The sequence below is a fragment of the Aspergillus nomiae genome (genome assembly GCF_001204775.2).
Source record: "Aspergillus nomiae NRRL 13137 chromosome Unknown contig00005, whole genome shotgun sequence".
NCBI lineage: Eukaryota > Fungi > Ascomycota > Eurotiomycetes > Eurotiales > Aspergillaceae > Aspergillus > Aspergillus nomiae.
In genome coordinates this window covers 96037-113059 of record NW_015378060.1, presented here as the reverse complement: position 1 = coordinate 113059, position 17023 = coordinate 96037, and the positions used below count along the sequence as shown (strand labels likewise).

The following is a 17023-nucleotide window of genomic DNA, read 5'->3' as shown; positions in this document are numbered from 1 at the left end:
ATCCGTGCCGCTTGTACCTCGACACATCTCCGTACCCGAATGATTGTAAGATAGTGGTCAACATGCCTCCCAGCAATCCGGCCAGAGCACCTGTTGGCCGCGGCAAGACGTATAAACGCGGTTATGTGGCTTGTGTGAGTTGCCGCGCTCGCAAGGTCCGATGTATTCTTGGTGATGAGCCCCCGTGTGCTAAATGCGAGCGGGAACATCGCGAATGTGTGTTTGAGACGAGCCGAAAGGCGGGGAAACACCGACAGGCTCCAAGATGGTCACTGGCACAGGATCATGTCCCAGAGAGCTCGCATGGACAGAACGTCCAGGAGCGACTGTTACACACTTGGCACCAGGACGCAGATAGGACACCAAGGGTGATATCGAGTCCCGTATCTGAATCGGACCCACTTCAGGTAACAGATTCTGACACCCATGGGAACCCATCCTTGTCTGGCCGAGTAATGGCGACAATTTTGGCGCGACCCAGCGATGCGTTGGATGTGCTGTTCGATGCTGCTCGGCCCGATATAGGCGAATCGCCATCGTCCCAGACAAGGGAACAGGGAGGTACGACCACAAACAACACCCAAATAGTTGTCTCTGCAAGCGGGCTAGTCTCGGTCTCCGGTCTATCACACCCTAGCGAAGCTGTCCTGGACCTGTGGGACCGGTGTCGATTTGTACGGCAAGGATGGTTCACGGCGCAAGAAGCTGTGACGTACATAGACTTGTATGTCAATTCACCGAAAGGGGTGCCTTGGACGTAGAGAGGTATATGCTAACGGATCCAGGTTCTATAAATATCTGGCACCTCTTTCTCCTGTCCCTACAGTGGCATATCGTGATCATAAAAACCATGAGCAGTTGATAGTTGAGGAGCCCATGCTCTGCTGCACTATGTTAATGATAGCTTCACGGTATTTTGTTTTACCGGGAGCTGGTGGAATCTCTCGGAGCCATTTTATTCACCACCGGTTATGGCAGTACTGTGAACTGTTAATCCGCCGTATTATGTTCGGGCAGGAAAAGTACTCTACCGCCAAAACCAGGATTGTTGGGTCAATTGAAATTCTTATCTTGATCTCGGACTGGAATCCACGATCTGTTCATTTCCCGCCTGAGACAGAGGGCTGGGACGGCGAGCTGATCTCACCGGCATACGACCGCCGGAATCGACTTCAAACAAGTGAAGACGCTCCCCTTGTTAGATGGCGTGAGGATGTGTTTGAGCCTGCAAAGCGATCGGAGCGCATGTCGTGGATGCTGCTTGGTGCCGCGGTCACTCTTGGTTACGAATTGGGTGTATTCGCCGACGGGTACTCCACGACTCCCCTGTTGGCCAACTCTCAGACTGTTCGAGTGCATCGAGCCCGGAAGTTGCTCTACAGCTATGTTACCCAGATGGCTGTTAGGATGGGCTGCCCCTCCCCTATCCCAGACAATATCCTCTACACCCCGGACCTATCGCAAGGAAATACAACGGAGCTCATAAATAGGCAATGGGAGGTGTATATGAAGTCATGGACGGAATTGACTCGTCTGATGAAAACAGCATCCGCCATGTTCTTCCAGTCAATTTCTCATGTAAAACAGCAGTTATCATCCGGTCACTACAGTACTCTATTACAACATTTTGCGCCGTCTTTAGCTCCATGGCATGATGAGCTTGAGAAGTCCACCGGTATTGTGTCTTTCTCCACCCGAGGATTTAGTGTACATACTAATGAATATTGAGGCAGATACACACAAATCCCTTAGGCCATTGTTATTAATCGAGTACCATCACCTCAGAGCGTACACCAGTGCCCTCGCCATTCAAGCTGTGGTCGAAAGGGCTGTTGCAAGGGGGGTTAGCTGGATTGGGGATACCAGTCGTGAATCTCTCGATGGATGCGTTCTACCTCACGATCAAGATTTTATTCGTGATGTTATTTTGAGTAGCAGTAAAGTTCTGGAGATTGCCACTGATATGGCAACCAAAGGCATGTTGCGATATGCGCCACTCCGAACTCTCGTGTGTGTCACCTCTTCATCAGTCTATCTCCTCAAGGCCATAAGCCTTGGGGCGCACCATACTGATCTACAGGCTTCTCTCCATACGTTAGATCAATGCATCTCAGCTTTGCGGTCGTCCGGTACAGACGACATGGACTTTTCACTGCGCTACGCGACACTGATAGAGAAACACGTCGATCGCTTTCGGGCGAATTTTATCTCTGACCATGTCATGACTATGCATCCAGATCACCGTCGCTATAACGCACAAACACCAGAGTCCTTGACACAAGCACAGCCGCGGGAGCAGCCTCTTATGCACGATGCGCCCAGCAGCTACTCAGCCCAACAGTCTACCGATGCTCTTGTTATGCCGGAGATGAATTCATGGTGGGCTCAGCCGTTTGACCCGAATATTGCGCCTTTTAATTTCAACGGCGAGGGTGTCTCTATAGGATTGGAGTTGGATTCGTTAGATTTCTTGTTGAATTTACCGCAGGTGGGAGGCGAGTGAAATGTGTATCTTGTAGCAAATATAGTAATGAAAAATAACAATTGATCCCATAATATTCCACGTTCGCATCAGAGAATGTGTCGCGAATGAGCCTTTTTTTTTTTTTCCGGATAGTAACGGTCGGGGCTCCTCTTCAGGATCTTCTATATACCGCGCTTATCCGAACCGAAACCCAAACAGCTCGGGAAGAACGGTCTGTCTATCTACAATGAAGTGATGTAATTACTCCAAGTAGCAATCAAAGAGTGCTTTGCTGTTATGAGCTCCGAGATCGGAGTTATCGGTTTGCTATCACTGTAGATTTAAAAGGTACAAAGTATACGTTCTTCAAATGACGTTCCTCAATCAAGTAGTCGAGATATATATCCAACGTCCTGCTCTCTCTGATCAACACAACGCATAAACCACAAACCACAACAATGACAAAGTCAATCGTCAACACAAACCCCTACCCCTTCCATTTTGAGTCGAGCACCCCAGTGCAAACTGACACCAATGGTAAGACGCAAGACATACCAGTCACTATCCCAAACAGTCGGGGCAAAATCCCTTCCCTCCAAGCCTCCCGACTCCGCAGCATGGTTCTCGAAGCCCACAATGACCCAAGCAAGATCGTCGCCCACGTTTGCAGCTACGATGCCTTGAGCTCCAAGTTGTGCGAAGAAGCAGGATTTCCTGTCGTCTTTCTTGCGGGATATGCCATGGCCTCTGCGTTTGCACTGCCGGATACCGGGTACATCGCTTTCCAGGAAGTGGCAGCCAAGGTCCAGGAGGTCGTGAGGGCGACTAGTGTGCCTGTGCTTGTGGATGGTGATACGGGATATGGGGGACCGATGAATGTGCGGAGGACCGTTGAGGGGTATGTATCTGTCTTTCCTAATGTTGTTTAATTATATGATCGTGTGCTGAGGATTTGGCTTAGGTTCGCACGAGCCGGCGCAGCTGGAATTATGATTGAAGATCAGACGTGGCCAAAACGTGAGTTCACCACTCATATAGAATAGGTGCATGTTGAAAGACAACGATGGGACTAACAACCTACAGGCTGCGGCCACACAAAAGGCAAAGCCGTCGTCTCCCGAAGCGAAGCCTACGCCCGATGGCGCGCAGCTGTCGACGCCCGTAACGAGGGCCTCGATATTTGGATCATGGCACGGACCGATAGTCTCATCCACGGCTACGACGAAGCATTGGCAAGAGCTCGGGAGGCTATCAAGATTGGCGTTGACTGTGTCTTTGTCGAAGCCCTTCCCGACCGTGAAACAATGTTGCGCCTACGAAAGGACCTCGATTTCCCTGTCTTTGCGAACATTATTGAAGGCGGGAAGACGGAGAACCTCTCGGCAAAAGACCTGGCTGAGCTGGGATACTCTGCCGTTGCGTATCCCTGGACATTGGTGGCAGCTAAATTGAAGAGTATTCGAGAGACCCTTGAGGCCATTAAGGGGTCGTTCATGGTGGGCAAGCCGCCTACGGTTTTGTCGTATGAAGAGGTTTGTGAAGGGGTCGGGTTTAATAGGTATTATGAGATGGAGGAGAAGTATCAGTATGATGGATCGACGACCGGGAGCAATGGATACCAGTGGGCTTGATTAAGAGTCATATTCCACGGACATCGGAGAGATTATCAGAAGAGATTATAATGCTTGCATAATATAGTACTCGTTGCATAGGGTGTGGCTATTGGATAGCTGAATAACTACGTACTTATTAAATGTCAACCTACGTGGTATGCTGAAGGGGATGGACCCCGCAAAATGCTTTGTACCTGTGTCTTACTGATTGACTCTTAAAATTAGAAGAACCAGAAAACCTATTTTCATTTGACCAGGGCCTATGGGGTTAGTCTGGAGTGCGAGGACTTGGGTAATGATGTCTGTCTCTAAGCTTTAAGCATTCTGGAGGATCATTGATTCATTAATTTCTTCTTTATATCAGATATGCGCATAATAAATATACAATAGTGATTGAGCGGGGAAGGTCATGTTATGGCCCGGATTTCAATCCAACAAGGCTAGATGAGCGATATATGTGGTCTGCGATAGGGGAAGCCAACTTCTAGTTGACAACTCTTTCACTGTTCGTCGACCGCAACCACGGGCTGGGTCGAGCAGTGTACGACACCGCCAGCTAATGGGAGGGCACGGACAGGAACCGGGGTGACTTTATGTTCGGGGCACAACTTTTGCAAAGTAGAAACTGCCGCTGAATCCGCGACCGGATCCCCAAATTGAGGGAGGATGAGGCCGCCATTGACAAAGTAAAAGTTGACATAATTCGTTGCCGGATCAGGGTACGATAAAGATCCAAAGATAGTGGGAGCCGGCTCGTCCACGATATGGACCTCAAAGCGACGCCCCTTTGCATCGACTGTCCGGGCCAAAATGTCTCGGATCTCATCGTGCACATCTTGCCAAGGCTTGGGTACACTGGGGTGTGGTTTGGAGAGGACCACCACACCAGGCCGAACAAAGTTAAGCTCGGCATCTGCGTGGACATCGGTGACATCGAGATCCCTCCGCCCGGGGAACCAGATGATCTTCTCAACGCCCAGCAGGCGCTGCAGCTCCTCTTCGATGTCAGCCCGAGACAGACCCGGGTTGCGGTTCTCGTTCAGGACGCTGCTCTCTGTCACAAGGAGGGTGCCATCGCCGTCTAGAACTAATGCGCCCCCCTCTAAGCAGACCTTGGACTCGACCTTAACTACTGGAGCTGGACAAACGTCGCTCGCGATGACGTTCTGTGCAAAAGCCGCGTTCTCTTTGATCTGGTCCGGTCCCATAATGGGCCAGTCCAGGCCATCTGTAGCTCGATAATGATCGGCGATATCATCCTTCTTGCCCCATTCACTGAATCGAAAGTTGACGGCAAAACGTTCTTTAGAATGCGCCCCAGTACCATAGACATAGACGGGACCGGTGTCGCGGACCCACAAATGATTCGTGCGGAACGGAATAATGCTGATGTTCGAATCTGTGCCGTTAAATTTGGGAATACTTTTGGTAACCAGAGCTTGTGCCTTTGGAATGTCTTCTGGGCGCGTGTACAGACGCACTCGCTCAAAAGCAGAGATCGCAGAAGCTAAACTGGCGATTTCTTTGCATGCATCCTCGTAGTACTCGGCAGCAATTGAGATCTTGGAGGGAAACCCCAGGATTGTCGCAATATGGCGAGCGGTTTCCGCGGGGGCAACATATCTGCGCAGTACTTGGGCCATGGTTTCAAAGTATTTGAAGCATGTGTATAAGATCGAGTGAGGTCTTGATTAAGTGGGGGTTTATTAGGGTGCGGCGGAACCCGTGGATTCCGGATGGCACGTGAGTGTGGCAAGAGTGACTTTACGAAGTGGAAAATGGAGTGTACGGGATTCTGGTCGTAATACGGCAGATTGATTAAATCCTGGCTAGGTACGTTTTCTTTTATCTGTGGGATGATGGGTAATATATAGTATCTGGGTAAACATGGATTGTCAGACACTGGGTTGTGAACGCGTCGAAATTGGTCGGCAACTCCTGCCCGGTATAGAATATATAGTCGCCTGGCGGAAAGTTATCACCGAGTCAAGTGCCGAACTTGCGCTCTCAATGCAAGGAACCTAATGCCATTTGCCGTCTATTTCCTCTCTTCTCCATAGTAAACACAAAAGGCGCATTGCTCAATGTTCCATATTAAGTATACGGGGATACAGCCGACATGTTCTAGATCCCTGGCAATGCAACTGGTTATATCGGAACAAGGCGCATTGTGGCATTCAAGGAGTAAGTAGTTAGACTTTCGGTTTTATTAACACAGGAAATATAATGTCTATTGTCACCAGTTGACGTTTGTGGGAACCCGAAGAGATTGCCCTTCAAGAAGGCTTGACAGTTGGCTAGCAACAGTGAACCGAAAGTCATCAACTGAAGGTAGAGAGAGTGTGGGCTGGCTTGATATGGCCCGACCAATGATTGGGATCTGTCGGAGAGTCCTGCCTCCGTTCGGGTAACGAAAACAAGGAGAATTCCGATTCAGATTAGCCTCAGCCCGTGTCCTTATCTGCATATGTCAGGAACCATTACAATTCCAAATGACACTGGGTAGGAAATTATTGTCATGCATTTACTGGAAGTCGACATACTCAGATGTGGCAGGTTGATAGCATGAGGGCAGTCATACTCAAGGAGAGCGTACTGTAAAATTAACCACAGCAACCCTGCAAGCCGCGGGTCAAAAGCCCTGGAAGAAGTAAACATGGAAATCAAGGTCAGCTCTAATTGTATACTCTACCCCAGAAGGAGGTATAGAATACAGGGACTGGGGGTACGAAGGGGGGTATTGGGGAGTAGGAAGTTTAATCGCAAATATTATTACGAAGAGAGAATTGAAAGTGGGTCATTGTCTCGTATTCGCCGCAATATTGATTAGCTCCAACTGTCTACCCACTATTCATTTCACAACCTGTCCACCCGTAACAGCCAATTGTATTGGTAGTTCCGTTGGAGTTCTAACTGCATGGCTCCGGGGAACACTGCTCTATAAGTACACCCCGCATCTTGGTCAGGACAATAGTTCTTGCCAATACCATTAGGTGCAGCCGATTTTACCAACAGCTGTACGCGAGAGGAGTTCCGCATAAGCGTGAATAGATAAATTGGGTTGTCGGTTGTTTGGTCCGTGTTCAGCAGCCTGAGGTTCTGAGGGATCAAGTAGCGCTTAGTATCCAGAGGCGTAACGATTCACAATAAGTCCACCCATAGTATCGAGACAATGATGTATACCGCGATTCAATGATGTCCACCATCCAAAATAAACGGATGCAAGTGCTTGAGACAGACGTGCCGGACTAGAACGTGTCACGATCTAACGGATTGTATACGGAAACATGTCGACGCCCTTCGTAGCGATCACCCGAAAAACGCCTGCCACATGTAGTACTCATTGGCGTTTCTGGGCTTTAAGGGGTCGGGGTCTTCGTCGGACTGTCCTTCCCTTGGCGCCATACGCTATGATTGAACGATGTTACCCTGGTGCTCCTCCGAGTGCACCGCAATGCATGTATCTGGAATGATTATATAGGCTCACAGGCCAGTGCTAATCTACGCACAACCCACGTTCCATCTGGTATTTGAACACAATCAACAATGAGTGTTCCTCCTGTTGTCGACAAAAATGTGCTTTCTATCGTTGATCTCCAACGTGAGGCAAGCAGAAAACTACCCAAGGTATACCGCGAGTATTATAACGATGGAGCCACGGACATGATTAGGTAGGCTTGTACCAAAGTAAATAGTAGTACGATTATCAAGAATAACTAACCTTCCAGTCTGCGTGACAACATGACTGCCTTCGATCGGTACAAGATCCGTCCCCGTGTCCTCGTAAAGATCCCCGAGATAGATACTTCTGCGGAGCTATTTGGATCCAAAGTCACCTTTCCGTTGGCCTTTTCTCCAACCGCCTTGCATAAGCTAGCACATCCCGAGGGAGAGCTTGCAACATCACAGGCTGCAGCCAGTATGGGCATTGGCATGGCTCTGTCCTCATATTCTTCCACGTCGTTGGAGGATGTTGCTGCGCAAGGTACGGGCCACAATCCGTATGCAATCCAGCTGGCCATCCCCAAGGATCGCAGCATCGCGGTGCAGATGGTCAAACGTGCCGAAGGTACCCTCTGCTCTCCACGACTTGCGACAACAGTAGACTGACTCTCTCTCTAGCTGCCGGGTACAAGGCAATTTTCCTTACAGTGGACTGCTCTGTGCTCGGGATTAGATATAACGAGCATCGAAATACCTTCGCACTTCCTGATGGGATGGCGTATCCTAATCTATCACCAGACCCTTCAAACCCATTCGGGATGGGAGAGGAATTTCCGGATATCGAGTACGGTATGTTTTTCTTTTCCCGCACCATCACCTCTGCAGAAAAACCTAACAATATGGAAGACACCGAGATAACATGGAGCGATGCAATCCCATGGCTCCGCTCAATTACCAATATGAAGATTTGGGCCAAGGGTATCTACACCCCAGAGGATGTCGTTCTAGCTATCGAACACGGGGTCGACGGCATCATTATTTCAAATCACGGAGGCCGTCAGCTGGATGGTGTCCCTGCCACAATCGACGTTCTCCGTGAATGCGCGCCGATCGCGGAAGGGAGAATTCCGATCGCAATCGACGGGGGTATTCGGCGAGGATCAGACATCTTTAAGGCCCTGGCTCTTGGGGCACAACATTGCTTTGTGGGCCGTGTCCCTCTGTGGGGCTTAGCGGTATGTTGAATATCTGGTGACCAGTGTATTGACATTAACATTCTATTTAGTATAATGGTAAAGAGGGCGTAGAGCTAGCCATCCAGATTCTTCTCACTGAATTGAAAGTCACAATGGCTTTAGCTGGGTAAGTTGGTGGGCCGATTCTGAGGGGCGGATACTGACACTTCGTACAGTTGCAAAAGTATTAAAGATATTAGTCGAAGTCATCTTGCTACTGTCGACGCTTCTGGGGTCATTTGCAAACTCTAGCTATATACGGAACGTGTAATAGGAATCGTGAAGCGATTAAATTTGCGTTTCTACTTGCAGTATACACATATCAATGAGATGTTGTCTATGCTCTAACCATCCCAGTAAGATTCAGTACTAACGTCAGCGAAACAAATCGTCCACTGACTCAAGCGTCGTCTCATCTATCGTCACGTCCTTGGGGGGACGGCTCTTACATCATTCACGGCTGTAAATTGTACGTCGTGAAAATCTTACCGCGGCACAGTCGCTCAGCAAAGTGACTGTTTTGCCCTCTTCCACCAGGGAAGATTGTCTCCCGCTTCCTCTGGAGTATCCTGCTCCATTTCCATAAACCGCCTACCAGAGTCTAAATCAATCTGGCGGAGCGGGACCAAAACCCACCATTGCCGATTCCACAGTTTCCAGAAAATCATCAGGAAGACGCCGATGAATCCAGCGAGATACTGCTGGAAGAAATTGAATGCGCTAGGAGGGTCTCCACCCGGTGCCTATTAATCGACAGATTTAGCATTTATCTTTCACAAGGATGGCTACGGCGAACAAAGACTCGGTTTTGTAGAGGCGGAACTTACGTATAGCGCAGAGTAAAACATTGCGATAAGAGATATGGCGGATAGAAAAGCGCCGATGGAGCTTCCCACTGTACCCAGCGAGGACTTCCATGGAATCTCGTCCGTGCTGCGATTCTGGGCCTTGAGAGCTAGACGAAATCGGAGGTGAGCGACGTTGATGCTCAGGTTCATCATCACGGTTGAGACACCAGCAATAGCAAGGAGCCAATTGAATACAGTAAGCCCGGATGATGCGAACTGGAGGTATGCGAGGAAGCCGAAAAGCACTTGAAGAGCGATTGGGGCTAGTGGGCGTCCGGCCTTGTCGATATAGGCGAAAAATGACGGGGCACCTCCATCAGCTGCTAGGGCTTGTAATGTTCTTGTTGAGGCGAATGTAGATGAATTTGCCACACTCAGACTGGCAATCAGGACCACAGCGTTGATGATTGAGGGTAGGACGTGGATGCCAGCATCTTGAATGGCGAGCACAAATGGACTGGCATTGGTGTTGACTCCCGCAGAGCTGGCTGCGTCATCCGAACCGAGCAACTGTGGGCTATTGTATGGAACATTGAGACCGACAATAAGGAGATTCACAATGTAGAAAATCGTTACGCGCCACAGGACCTGCTTTGTGGCCGTGGGAAGGGATTTCTGGGGGTGTTTTGTCTCTGCCGCTGCGAGACCGACCAATTCCGTGCCGCTAAAAGCTACGGCCTTGACAACGGTCAGTACATAGATGTGGCCGAGGGCTGTTTTACTTACCGCATTCACAAACACCGCGCAGAACCCTTTGAACCCGTTTGCAAAGGCCCCTGGATCACGCCAATACTTCCCACCAATGTATCCTTGCGGGCTGCCAGGGACACCGCCAGTGTTGATGATGATCCCCAGAATAATCAGTCCTATACAGGCTACTACCTTGATGATAGAAAGAACGAATTCAACTGTAACAGCGCTATGAGCTCAGGGGTTCGTTTTCTTTTTGGATGGGGTTTGAGCATGACTTACTCTCTCCATAACCACGTACTCCAAATACTTGAATTATGACCAGCACTATTAGGAAAATACTGACGAAGATAGCGGGGTTTAAGTTCGAGTTCCAGTATTCGATTGTCAAACTGGCCGCGGTGATCTCAAAGGGTCTGCGTTTAAATATGTCAATCCTGGAAAACGCAAATCGTAAGGCAGAAACGCTTACAAAGTGACAAGCCAGCCTAGCGAATACGCCCAACCGATTGCAAAGCCCCTGTATAGATCAGGCCTGTTAGTTATCACAAAAGTAAGTCAGTGGGGCTACGAGCCAAACACTAACCAACAAGGATCTATGAACCGAGCGCTGTACTGGTAAAACGCTCCATTAATCGGATACATGATGGCCAGTTCCCCGAGTGACATGATTGTGCACAGCAGCAGAACTCCAACCACAAGATACCCGATCAGGACCGAGGCAGGGCCACCATTTGCAAGCGCTTCACCTGAACCAACGAACAGACCTGCACCGATTGCACCGCCCTAGTAAGTGATGACCATGAGTTAGTAGGGTTCGACCCTTGTTGACTATCCCCTGCCAAGAGTGGATTCCTGCTATACGTATCGATAGCTTTATCGCACGTAGGGAAATCATCGGTGTGGACAACATTGACTTACAATAGCGATCATCTGTATGTGTCGGCCTTCGAGGGCCCTCTTAAGGGTATTACCATTTGCTTCCTCAACATCCCCCGCCAAGGCATCGGCAGTGTTCGACGGTTGGTTCTTAGCATCATGGCCTTCTTTGATTTCCTGTTCCGTGCTAGTCATCGTGATACCATATGCTTCACAGCTATGTACAATTGTGAGGTGAAGGCTGAATGTAAGATATCCAGTGCAGCTAGGTCGGATACATTGACTGGGGGGTGGGCCAGGTCCAAATATACATACAGACGCATGTGGAGCTATAGAAGCAATAATATTACCCCATTGGATGACAATGAAATAGGGCTATATGCAGATCTCGTGCCCTCTTATCAAGCAGGCTTGATTTCTTAGTTGTCATCATTACCCAATACCCAGTTTACGTACGAGGTATTGGATATAAGCCAGCCTATTTCCTCCCCACATCGTGGTGGCTACCCAAATAAGAAGCCGAATATGATATCCACAACTGCAAGATCCGGGGAAATGCTATACGAGCTCCCGACCATACTCCGTAAATTCGATCAGTTGTCCACTTTTGCCTACTCCACCAACTCCGCTCCGTTTTCCGCAGTATCCCTCCCGCAATCGGTCTACTAACGGCCAATTTCACCTCGTTGATATGTAGGTTCGCTTCTATCTATTGGAGGGAAAAATGGATTGCTGATTACATTGACAGAGACTACATCTTTCCTTGTACTTTCCAATTTTATCATAATGATTACTGTCTGACTTTCATGGAAATGGGTCCGGGAAGCAAACCGGAAGTCGATTGCGGGTTGGCGCCCTCGTATAGTCCGTCCATTTGCAGCATTCTTGCTGTAATTTACGGGAAGTACCCGCCGCACTCGGCACAGGGAACAAGCCTTTTGCAACCCCGGCGTTTTGCATGTCTGTTACTTCGAGCCAATGCTTCCGAAGGGTAGGGCTAAACCACCACGTTACCAAGATTTTATCCACTCCCTACGCGTATGAGAGTTCATGTAACGATCTTTGTAGATGGCGAGAACCCAAAGCATATCGTACAAGGCTACCCATATACAATAACATGACCACCTAGACATTTTCTTCAACTGATCTCGAGCCGGAGGTGACCGAGTCGTTTGGACTGGTATTCTAATTCTAGTACAGTTTCTACATGTAAGACCAGCTCACCAAGCTCAGACGCCAATGACATCGTACTCTGGGGTAAGCTTAATAGCGCCTCCGCGTTTATCTGGCATCTTTACAGCAAACCTTGATGTTGAACAGCCCTGATTGTCATATTTACCCCGCGTGAGTCCCGCAATTCGACTCATGATGCTCACCGGGCCGGTTACCTACCGGTGAAGATCTCTTGGAGTCCTGGTCCTTGTTAGCTCCTTTCTAACCAACTGGTTTTATGAGGCACCACTGCATTTCCTAGCCTTGGCGACGGACTGGCCCCACAAAGGTCGCAATCTCCTTCCTTCCACGTCCCTAGTCTCTCTCCATCGAGTTTTGATTACAGCATCCACATTGATGTCTCGGACTCAATCGAGGTGAAATTGGACCAAGTTCCCCTTCCGGTTGCGGCCAGTGGGTATTCTCTCCTTCCCCGCGTCCGCCAACCCACGAAATCTGTGCCCAAAAACTCGAGACTCGGCCAACCCCGCAACCCAGGTTGTGACTACTCTTGGCTACATTCTTCCGCACGCAAAATTACAATGGCCGCGTCTAGCCGGACGTTCCTCGCCTACCAGCACGACTGGAACCTGCTCTCCCTTGACACACCTGTCACAAAAATCTATGGCTTCAATGACCTAGAGGATCCCAACCGCCAACTATTCCCCGCGGGAAATGATGATGACCATGTCATCGTCACAGAAAAGACAATCTTCCACCCCCAAGGAGGCGGCCAGCCGTCCGACGTGGGCACAATGACAGGACCCGCAGGAACCACGTTTACGGTGACCGCTGTGCGCATGGATGCGACCGGACAAGGTCAGGTCCTACACCTCGGCCGATTCCGCGACGGTTCGTCGCACATGTTTACGCAGGGCGAGACGGTCCGACAAGAAGTCGACGCCGAAAAGCGCCTGCTGCATTCGCGGCTTCACACCGCCGGCCATGTCCTTGGTGCTGCGGTGAGGCATCTTCTGGAGAAGGAGGTTAAGGACTTTGATGAATTAAAAGCGTCGCATTTTCCGGGCTCGGCTTCCTGTGAATTTCAAGGTCTGATCGAAGGGAAGTGGAAAGAGCCGATCCAGAAACGGGTAGATGAATATATCGCCGACAAGCGACCGGTCCAGGTTGAGTGGTGGGATGAAGCCATGTTTCGGGAAAAGGGTCTCGAACGATTGATTCCCGATCGGAGCCTGATGCCCGGGGAGAAGTTCCGCGTGGTTAACATTGTTGGAACCGAGGTTTATCCCTGTGGAGGAACACATGTCGATACTACAGATCGGTGTGGACCGACTAGCGTTAAGAAGATCTCGAGAAAGTCGGGCAACTCTCGTGTTAGTTACGTCGTGAATTGATTAGGCACATTTCCCCACATGAGTTTCAATTCTATACACAACCGTACAGAGATGAACTTGAATTGCAATCGAGATCGAAATATCTCCGATTATCGCCACATCCTAGGGTAGGGTGTGATCACATGGTTATAACTCAAGAAATATATTTTCTGTCGCTTGCACCAACATCTACCATTCCAATTGTCTACTCCGAGATAACTAATTCATCAAGATCGGGACCTAGTCAATACCGTTTAGCTGGCTATTTATGAACATACAGGGAGGGACACAACTTACCCCATCCTTCCTCATACACACTGAACGTGATGGTGTTTGTGTCGCCCTGGTCGAGTGTAGTATGAAGGGTCGAGGTGAAAGGCGTATTCCCACTTCCAGAAGGCAGAAACGCGAGCACATGAGATTGGCCGTTGACCGTGACATTGGCGAAGCGCTGGGAGTTGTTTCCATTCGCATACCGGACACGATGGTGGTCTCTGTTGACGTCTCGCTAGCTATGTTGCTAATTTCCACCGTTCCATCATCAGGGCCACCAATGTAGCCGACAGACTTTCCGCCAGAACAGCCGCTGCAGGAAATAATCTTGGCACCATTTGTAAGGGCATTGTCGGACGACTCTGCTTCGTAGGAGGATCCATCCCCGGCGGAGGACCATGTTCCGTCAAGTGGTAGTACCCAGGCTGTCTCGTTGTTCTATCCAAATGTGGACATCGTTAGAATTTCAAATTATATCCGAAGCCTGTTAGACCAGGGGAGACTTTAATACCAGTGTAGCAGTGGTGCCTTCAATTGTCAAGGGGAGCCAAATGTAAGTCGATCTCATGAGATTCGAAGAATCCCATCGATCACCCATGTACCTGTGGAAATTAGAATATGCTGTCTTACAGTGCATTTGCTGGATACTCTTACATGACAGAGTCGCCGACTCCCAGGATGAACGTCGTTTGAGACTCGAACGTGTTGGCTCCACTTGGCGCGAAGTCCTCCCAGTCTGTCCAGGGCCCACTGAGATTTGTTGCAGTAACATATTTATTGTCGTTGTTGGCTGCTCTACTAGTCAGCAGGGCTTCTCACATTGTGCTGGGCGACACGTCATAACGTACACCATCCTACATCACCTGTTAGCCAACGACATGGGTTTGAGGACAAGGGAGGTGGAAGAATGACCTGTTAACTGAGATCCAAAGAAAAAGTATACTCCGTCCTGTTTGTATAAAGCTGGGGCCTCCACATGTTCTGCGAAGAGATGAATCGTTTCGGTCACGTTGGTGAAATCGTCTGTCAGTTTGTTGATCCTCAGACCATTCGGACGCTGAGAGGTGTTTAGTTATATTGATATACCATTCCCCATTAACTCGACTGTTCACTCACATCCTCCGTTAAAAGATATCCCGTACCGTCATCATCCTTATAAAGACCCATATCTCGCGATTGATATCCGAGAGGCTGGAACGAACCCCTGAATACGTATCTATAAGTCCCAGGACCTGACGCATTGCGAGCTGCGGACAGGTGTACTTACAAATATTCATATGTGCCACAGACGCTCGAAGATGTCGCAACACCGGTCTTTGCCTCGCCGTAGTCACTGCTATCGATGTGCATCCACAATACATACTTCGATGTGGCGTCATTGTAGATCACCTTCGGTCGCTCGACGATGCGATCGGGGCCGAGGTCTCCACTGCTCTGCCGGGAAAGGAGCTCCCCAACAAATGTCCACTCTACCAGGTTCTGTCGTGGAGAGTATTAGATGCAATGTAAATCATTTTGGTAAACGCCTTTTTAGTAAGCACCTACTTTGCTCGAGTAGCAATTGACGGACTGAAAGGCGCTTCCGTCCAGCTTGTTCTCGCCAATCCAGTAGTACGTCGAATCGACTTCGATAATCCCTGATTTCCGTTATTATGAAACTCGGTGTTACAGAATAGCTAGATGGTTTGTATGCACTATACCTCCACCATGGGCCTGGACATGTTGGTTGGTGCTGGCCGCCGTCCACGTAGCACCAGGGACCTATGCTTAAGTTAGCATCAGAACAATACTAACTCTGCCGCGACTGAATGCTTACGATTTGTAAGGATGCTGCAGCCACAGCTGCCTGGCCTAGGCCCGCGATTAAGAAGCCCAAAATCATACCTTTGACGACTTCTACCTGTGTGGACTCTCTGACAAGAACAAAATCAAGCACTGCGTTTAGAGCTGCGCTTCGATGCAATATATAAACACGCTTCACAGTGGTGAGACAACAGTGGAGTCGAGACTGAGGGGTTGTGCTGCAATCTATCATAGATGGTCTGACTGATGCATCATGGTCCACCAACAAGATAAGACTGGGTATCAGAATTACCCGACAAGCTTTCTAAATCCTTCCGACTCGGGTACGGAGCAGACTCCGTTAATCATGCCGAAGCCCGGCCAGGGTAATTTCAATATAACCGCCATTCACGCAGTAAGAACGGAGCTCCTATGCTTTATGACGCAAGCACTTTATGTACAAGATTATGGAGGTTGTCACTTGTTGCTTAGTTCACAAAGTTTTGTTCTCTTTCCGCACATTAATACAGTGACAGGTTTCAGCCGAACGGGAGGGTGACCTTGTTAAAGACCACCACCAAGCTCGATATCTGCGGCTTTCTCCTCTCATATCTATTCTTTCTCTTCCTATCCCACTATTGAATAATGTGCAGGTTTGTACAGGACAATTGCAAAGTTGGACCAGACCAAATGGTAAAACAAGCAACAATCAATAGTACCAAAACACTATCCTACGCAAGCCGGACAACAGCTACGCTTCCTATTTTCGTTCAATGAAAGGATTTCAAGTATGTCGGAATCCTAATAAAGAAGTGACTTCTGTACTGCTGAGATATTGCATGATGTAGTCGGCAGTAAAGTAAATATTGAAAACATTTCAGAAGTAAATGAAAGGTGGCTGGTGACTTTAAGCGTCAGAGCTCCTCCAATTCCATATTCCGCTCTCTCCTGCCCTTTCTGGCTCAACTACACGCCCTGTTATGAGCGATCAGAAAGTCCGATAAATCGACCTAATCCATTGGGAGGCAGCCTCGCCCTCGGCTCAATGCACCCCGATGGCCAAGACAAATCGGACCGTAACGAACAAGTCTCTGACTCGGAAGTCTGATGATCGACAGCCCACATCGGGTGCTCCCCAGATTCCCCGCAGGACGATGGAGACTGTGTGACTGATACCCCACATTATTCATGCAGGGAAGCCGGCAAATTCCGTCACGCCTGGGAGGAGTCGTCAAAGGCAGGTGAAATG

General features: G+C 49.2%; 7 protein-coding genes across 7 annotated transcripts; 4 read left to right on the top strand and 3 right to left on the bottom strand.

Annotated features, from left to right (window-relative positions):
* Positions 1 to 62: 62 nt before the first annotated feature.
* On the top strand, positions 63 to 2503 carry ANOM_000556 (C6 transcription factor; the record flags this gene model as incomplete). Its single annotated transcript, XM_015545814.1, has 3 exons — positions 63 to 724; positions 786 to 1675; positions 1734 to 2503. The coding sequence occupies 3 exons, from the start codon at positions 63 to 65 to the stop codon at positions 2501 to 2503; spliced, it is 2322 nt and encodes a 773-aa protein (XP_015412095.1).
* Positions 2504 to 2922: 419 nt separating this feature from the next.
* ANOM_000555 (isocitrate lyase/PEP mutase family protein) lies at positions 2923 to 4095 on the top strand (the record flags this gene model as incomplete). Its single annotated transcript, XM_015545813.1, has 3 exons — positions 2923 to 3362; positions 3426 to 3481; positions 3548 to 4095. The coding sequence occupies 3 exons, from the start codon at positions 2923 to 2925 to the stop codon at positions 4093 to 4095; spliced, it is 1044 nt and encodes a 347-aa protein (XP_015412092.1).
* A 482-nt stretch (positions 4096 to 4577) lies between these two features.
* ANOM_000554 (agmatine deiminase family protein) lies at positions 4578 to 5720 on the bottom strand (the record flags this gene model as incomplete). The annotated part of the gene is made up of 1 exon (XM_015545812.1): positions 4578 to 5720. The coding sequence occupies one exon, from the start codon at positions 5718 to 5720 to the stop codon at positions 4578 to 4580; it is 1143 nt and encodes a 380-aa protein (XP_015412093.1).
* A 1903-nt stretch (positions 5721 to 7623) lies between these two features.
* Positions 7624 to 8887, top strand: ANOM_000553 (alpha-hydroxy acid oxidase; the record flags this gene model as incomplete). The annotated part of the gene is made up of 5 exons (XM_015545811.1): positions 7624 to 7748; positions 7806 to 8146; positions 8200 to 8370; positions 8428 to 8756; positions 8807 to 8887. The coding sequence occupies 5 exons, from the start codon at positions 7624 to 7626 to the stop codon at positions 8885 to 8887; spliced, it is 1047 nt and encodes a 348-aa protein (XP_015412097.1).
* Positions 8888 to 9259: 372 nt separating this feature from the next.
* ANOM_000552 (putative amino acid transporter) lies at positions 9260 to 11368 on the bottom strand (the record flags this gene model as incomplete). Its single annotated transcript, XM_015545810.1, has 7 exons — positions 9260 to 9499; positions 9584 to 10282; positions 10331 to 10512; positions 10577 to 10710; positions 10767 to 10814; positions 10881 to 11080; positions 11216 to 11368. The coding sequence occupies 7 exons, from the start codon at positions 11366 to 11368 to the stop codon at positions 9260 to 9262; spliced, it is 1656 nt and encodes a 551-aa protein (XP_015412098.1).
* Positions 11369 to 12927: 1559 nt separating this feature from the next.
* On the top strand, positions 12928 to 13740 carry ANOM_000551 (putative alanine--tRNA ligase; the record flags this gene model as incomplete). The annotated part of the gene is made up of 1 exon (XM_015545809.1): positions 12928 to 13740. The coding sequence occupies one exon, from the start codon at positions 12928 to 12930 to the stop codon at positions 13738 to 13740; it is 813 nt and encodes a 270-aa protein (XP_015412028.1).
* Positions 13741 to 13924: 184 nt separating this feature from the next.
* Positions 13925 to 15874, bottom strand: ANOM_000550 (glycosyl hydrolase family 43 protein; the record flags this gene model as incomplete). Its single annotated transcript, XM_015545808.1, has 12 exons — positions 13925 to 13959; positions 14017 to 14213; positions 14288 to 14430; positions 14504 to 14594; positions 14647 to 14782; positions 14841 to 14846; positions 14905 to 15049; positions 15109 to 15196; positions 15260 to 15471; positions 15538 to 15629; positions 15693 to 15753; positions 15809 to 15874. 12 exons carry the CDS (start codon positions 15872 to 15874, stop codon positions 13925 to 13927), a joined length of 1272 nt encoding a protein of 423 aa, XP_015412096.1.
* Between the last annotated feature and the right edge of the window lie 1149 nt (positions 15875 to 17023).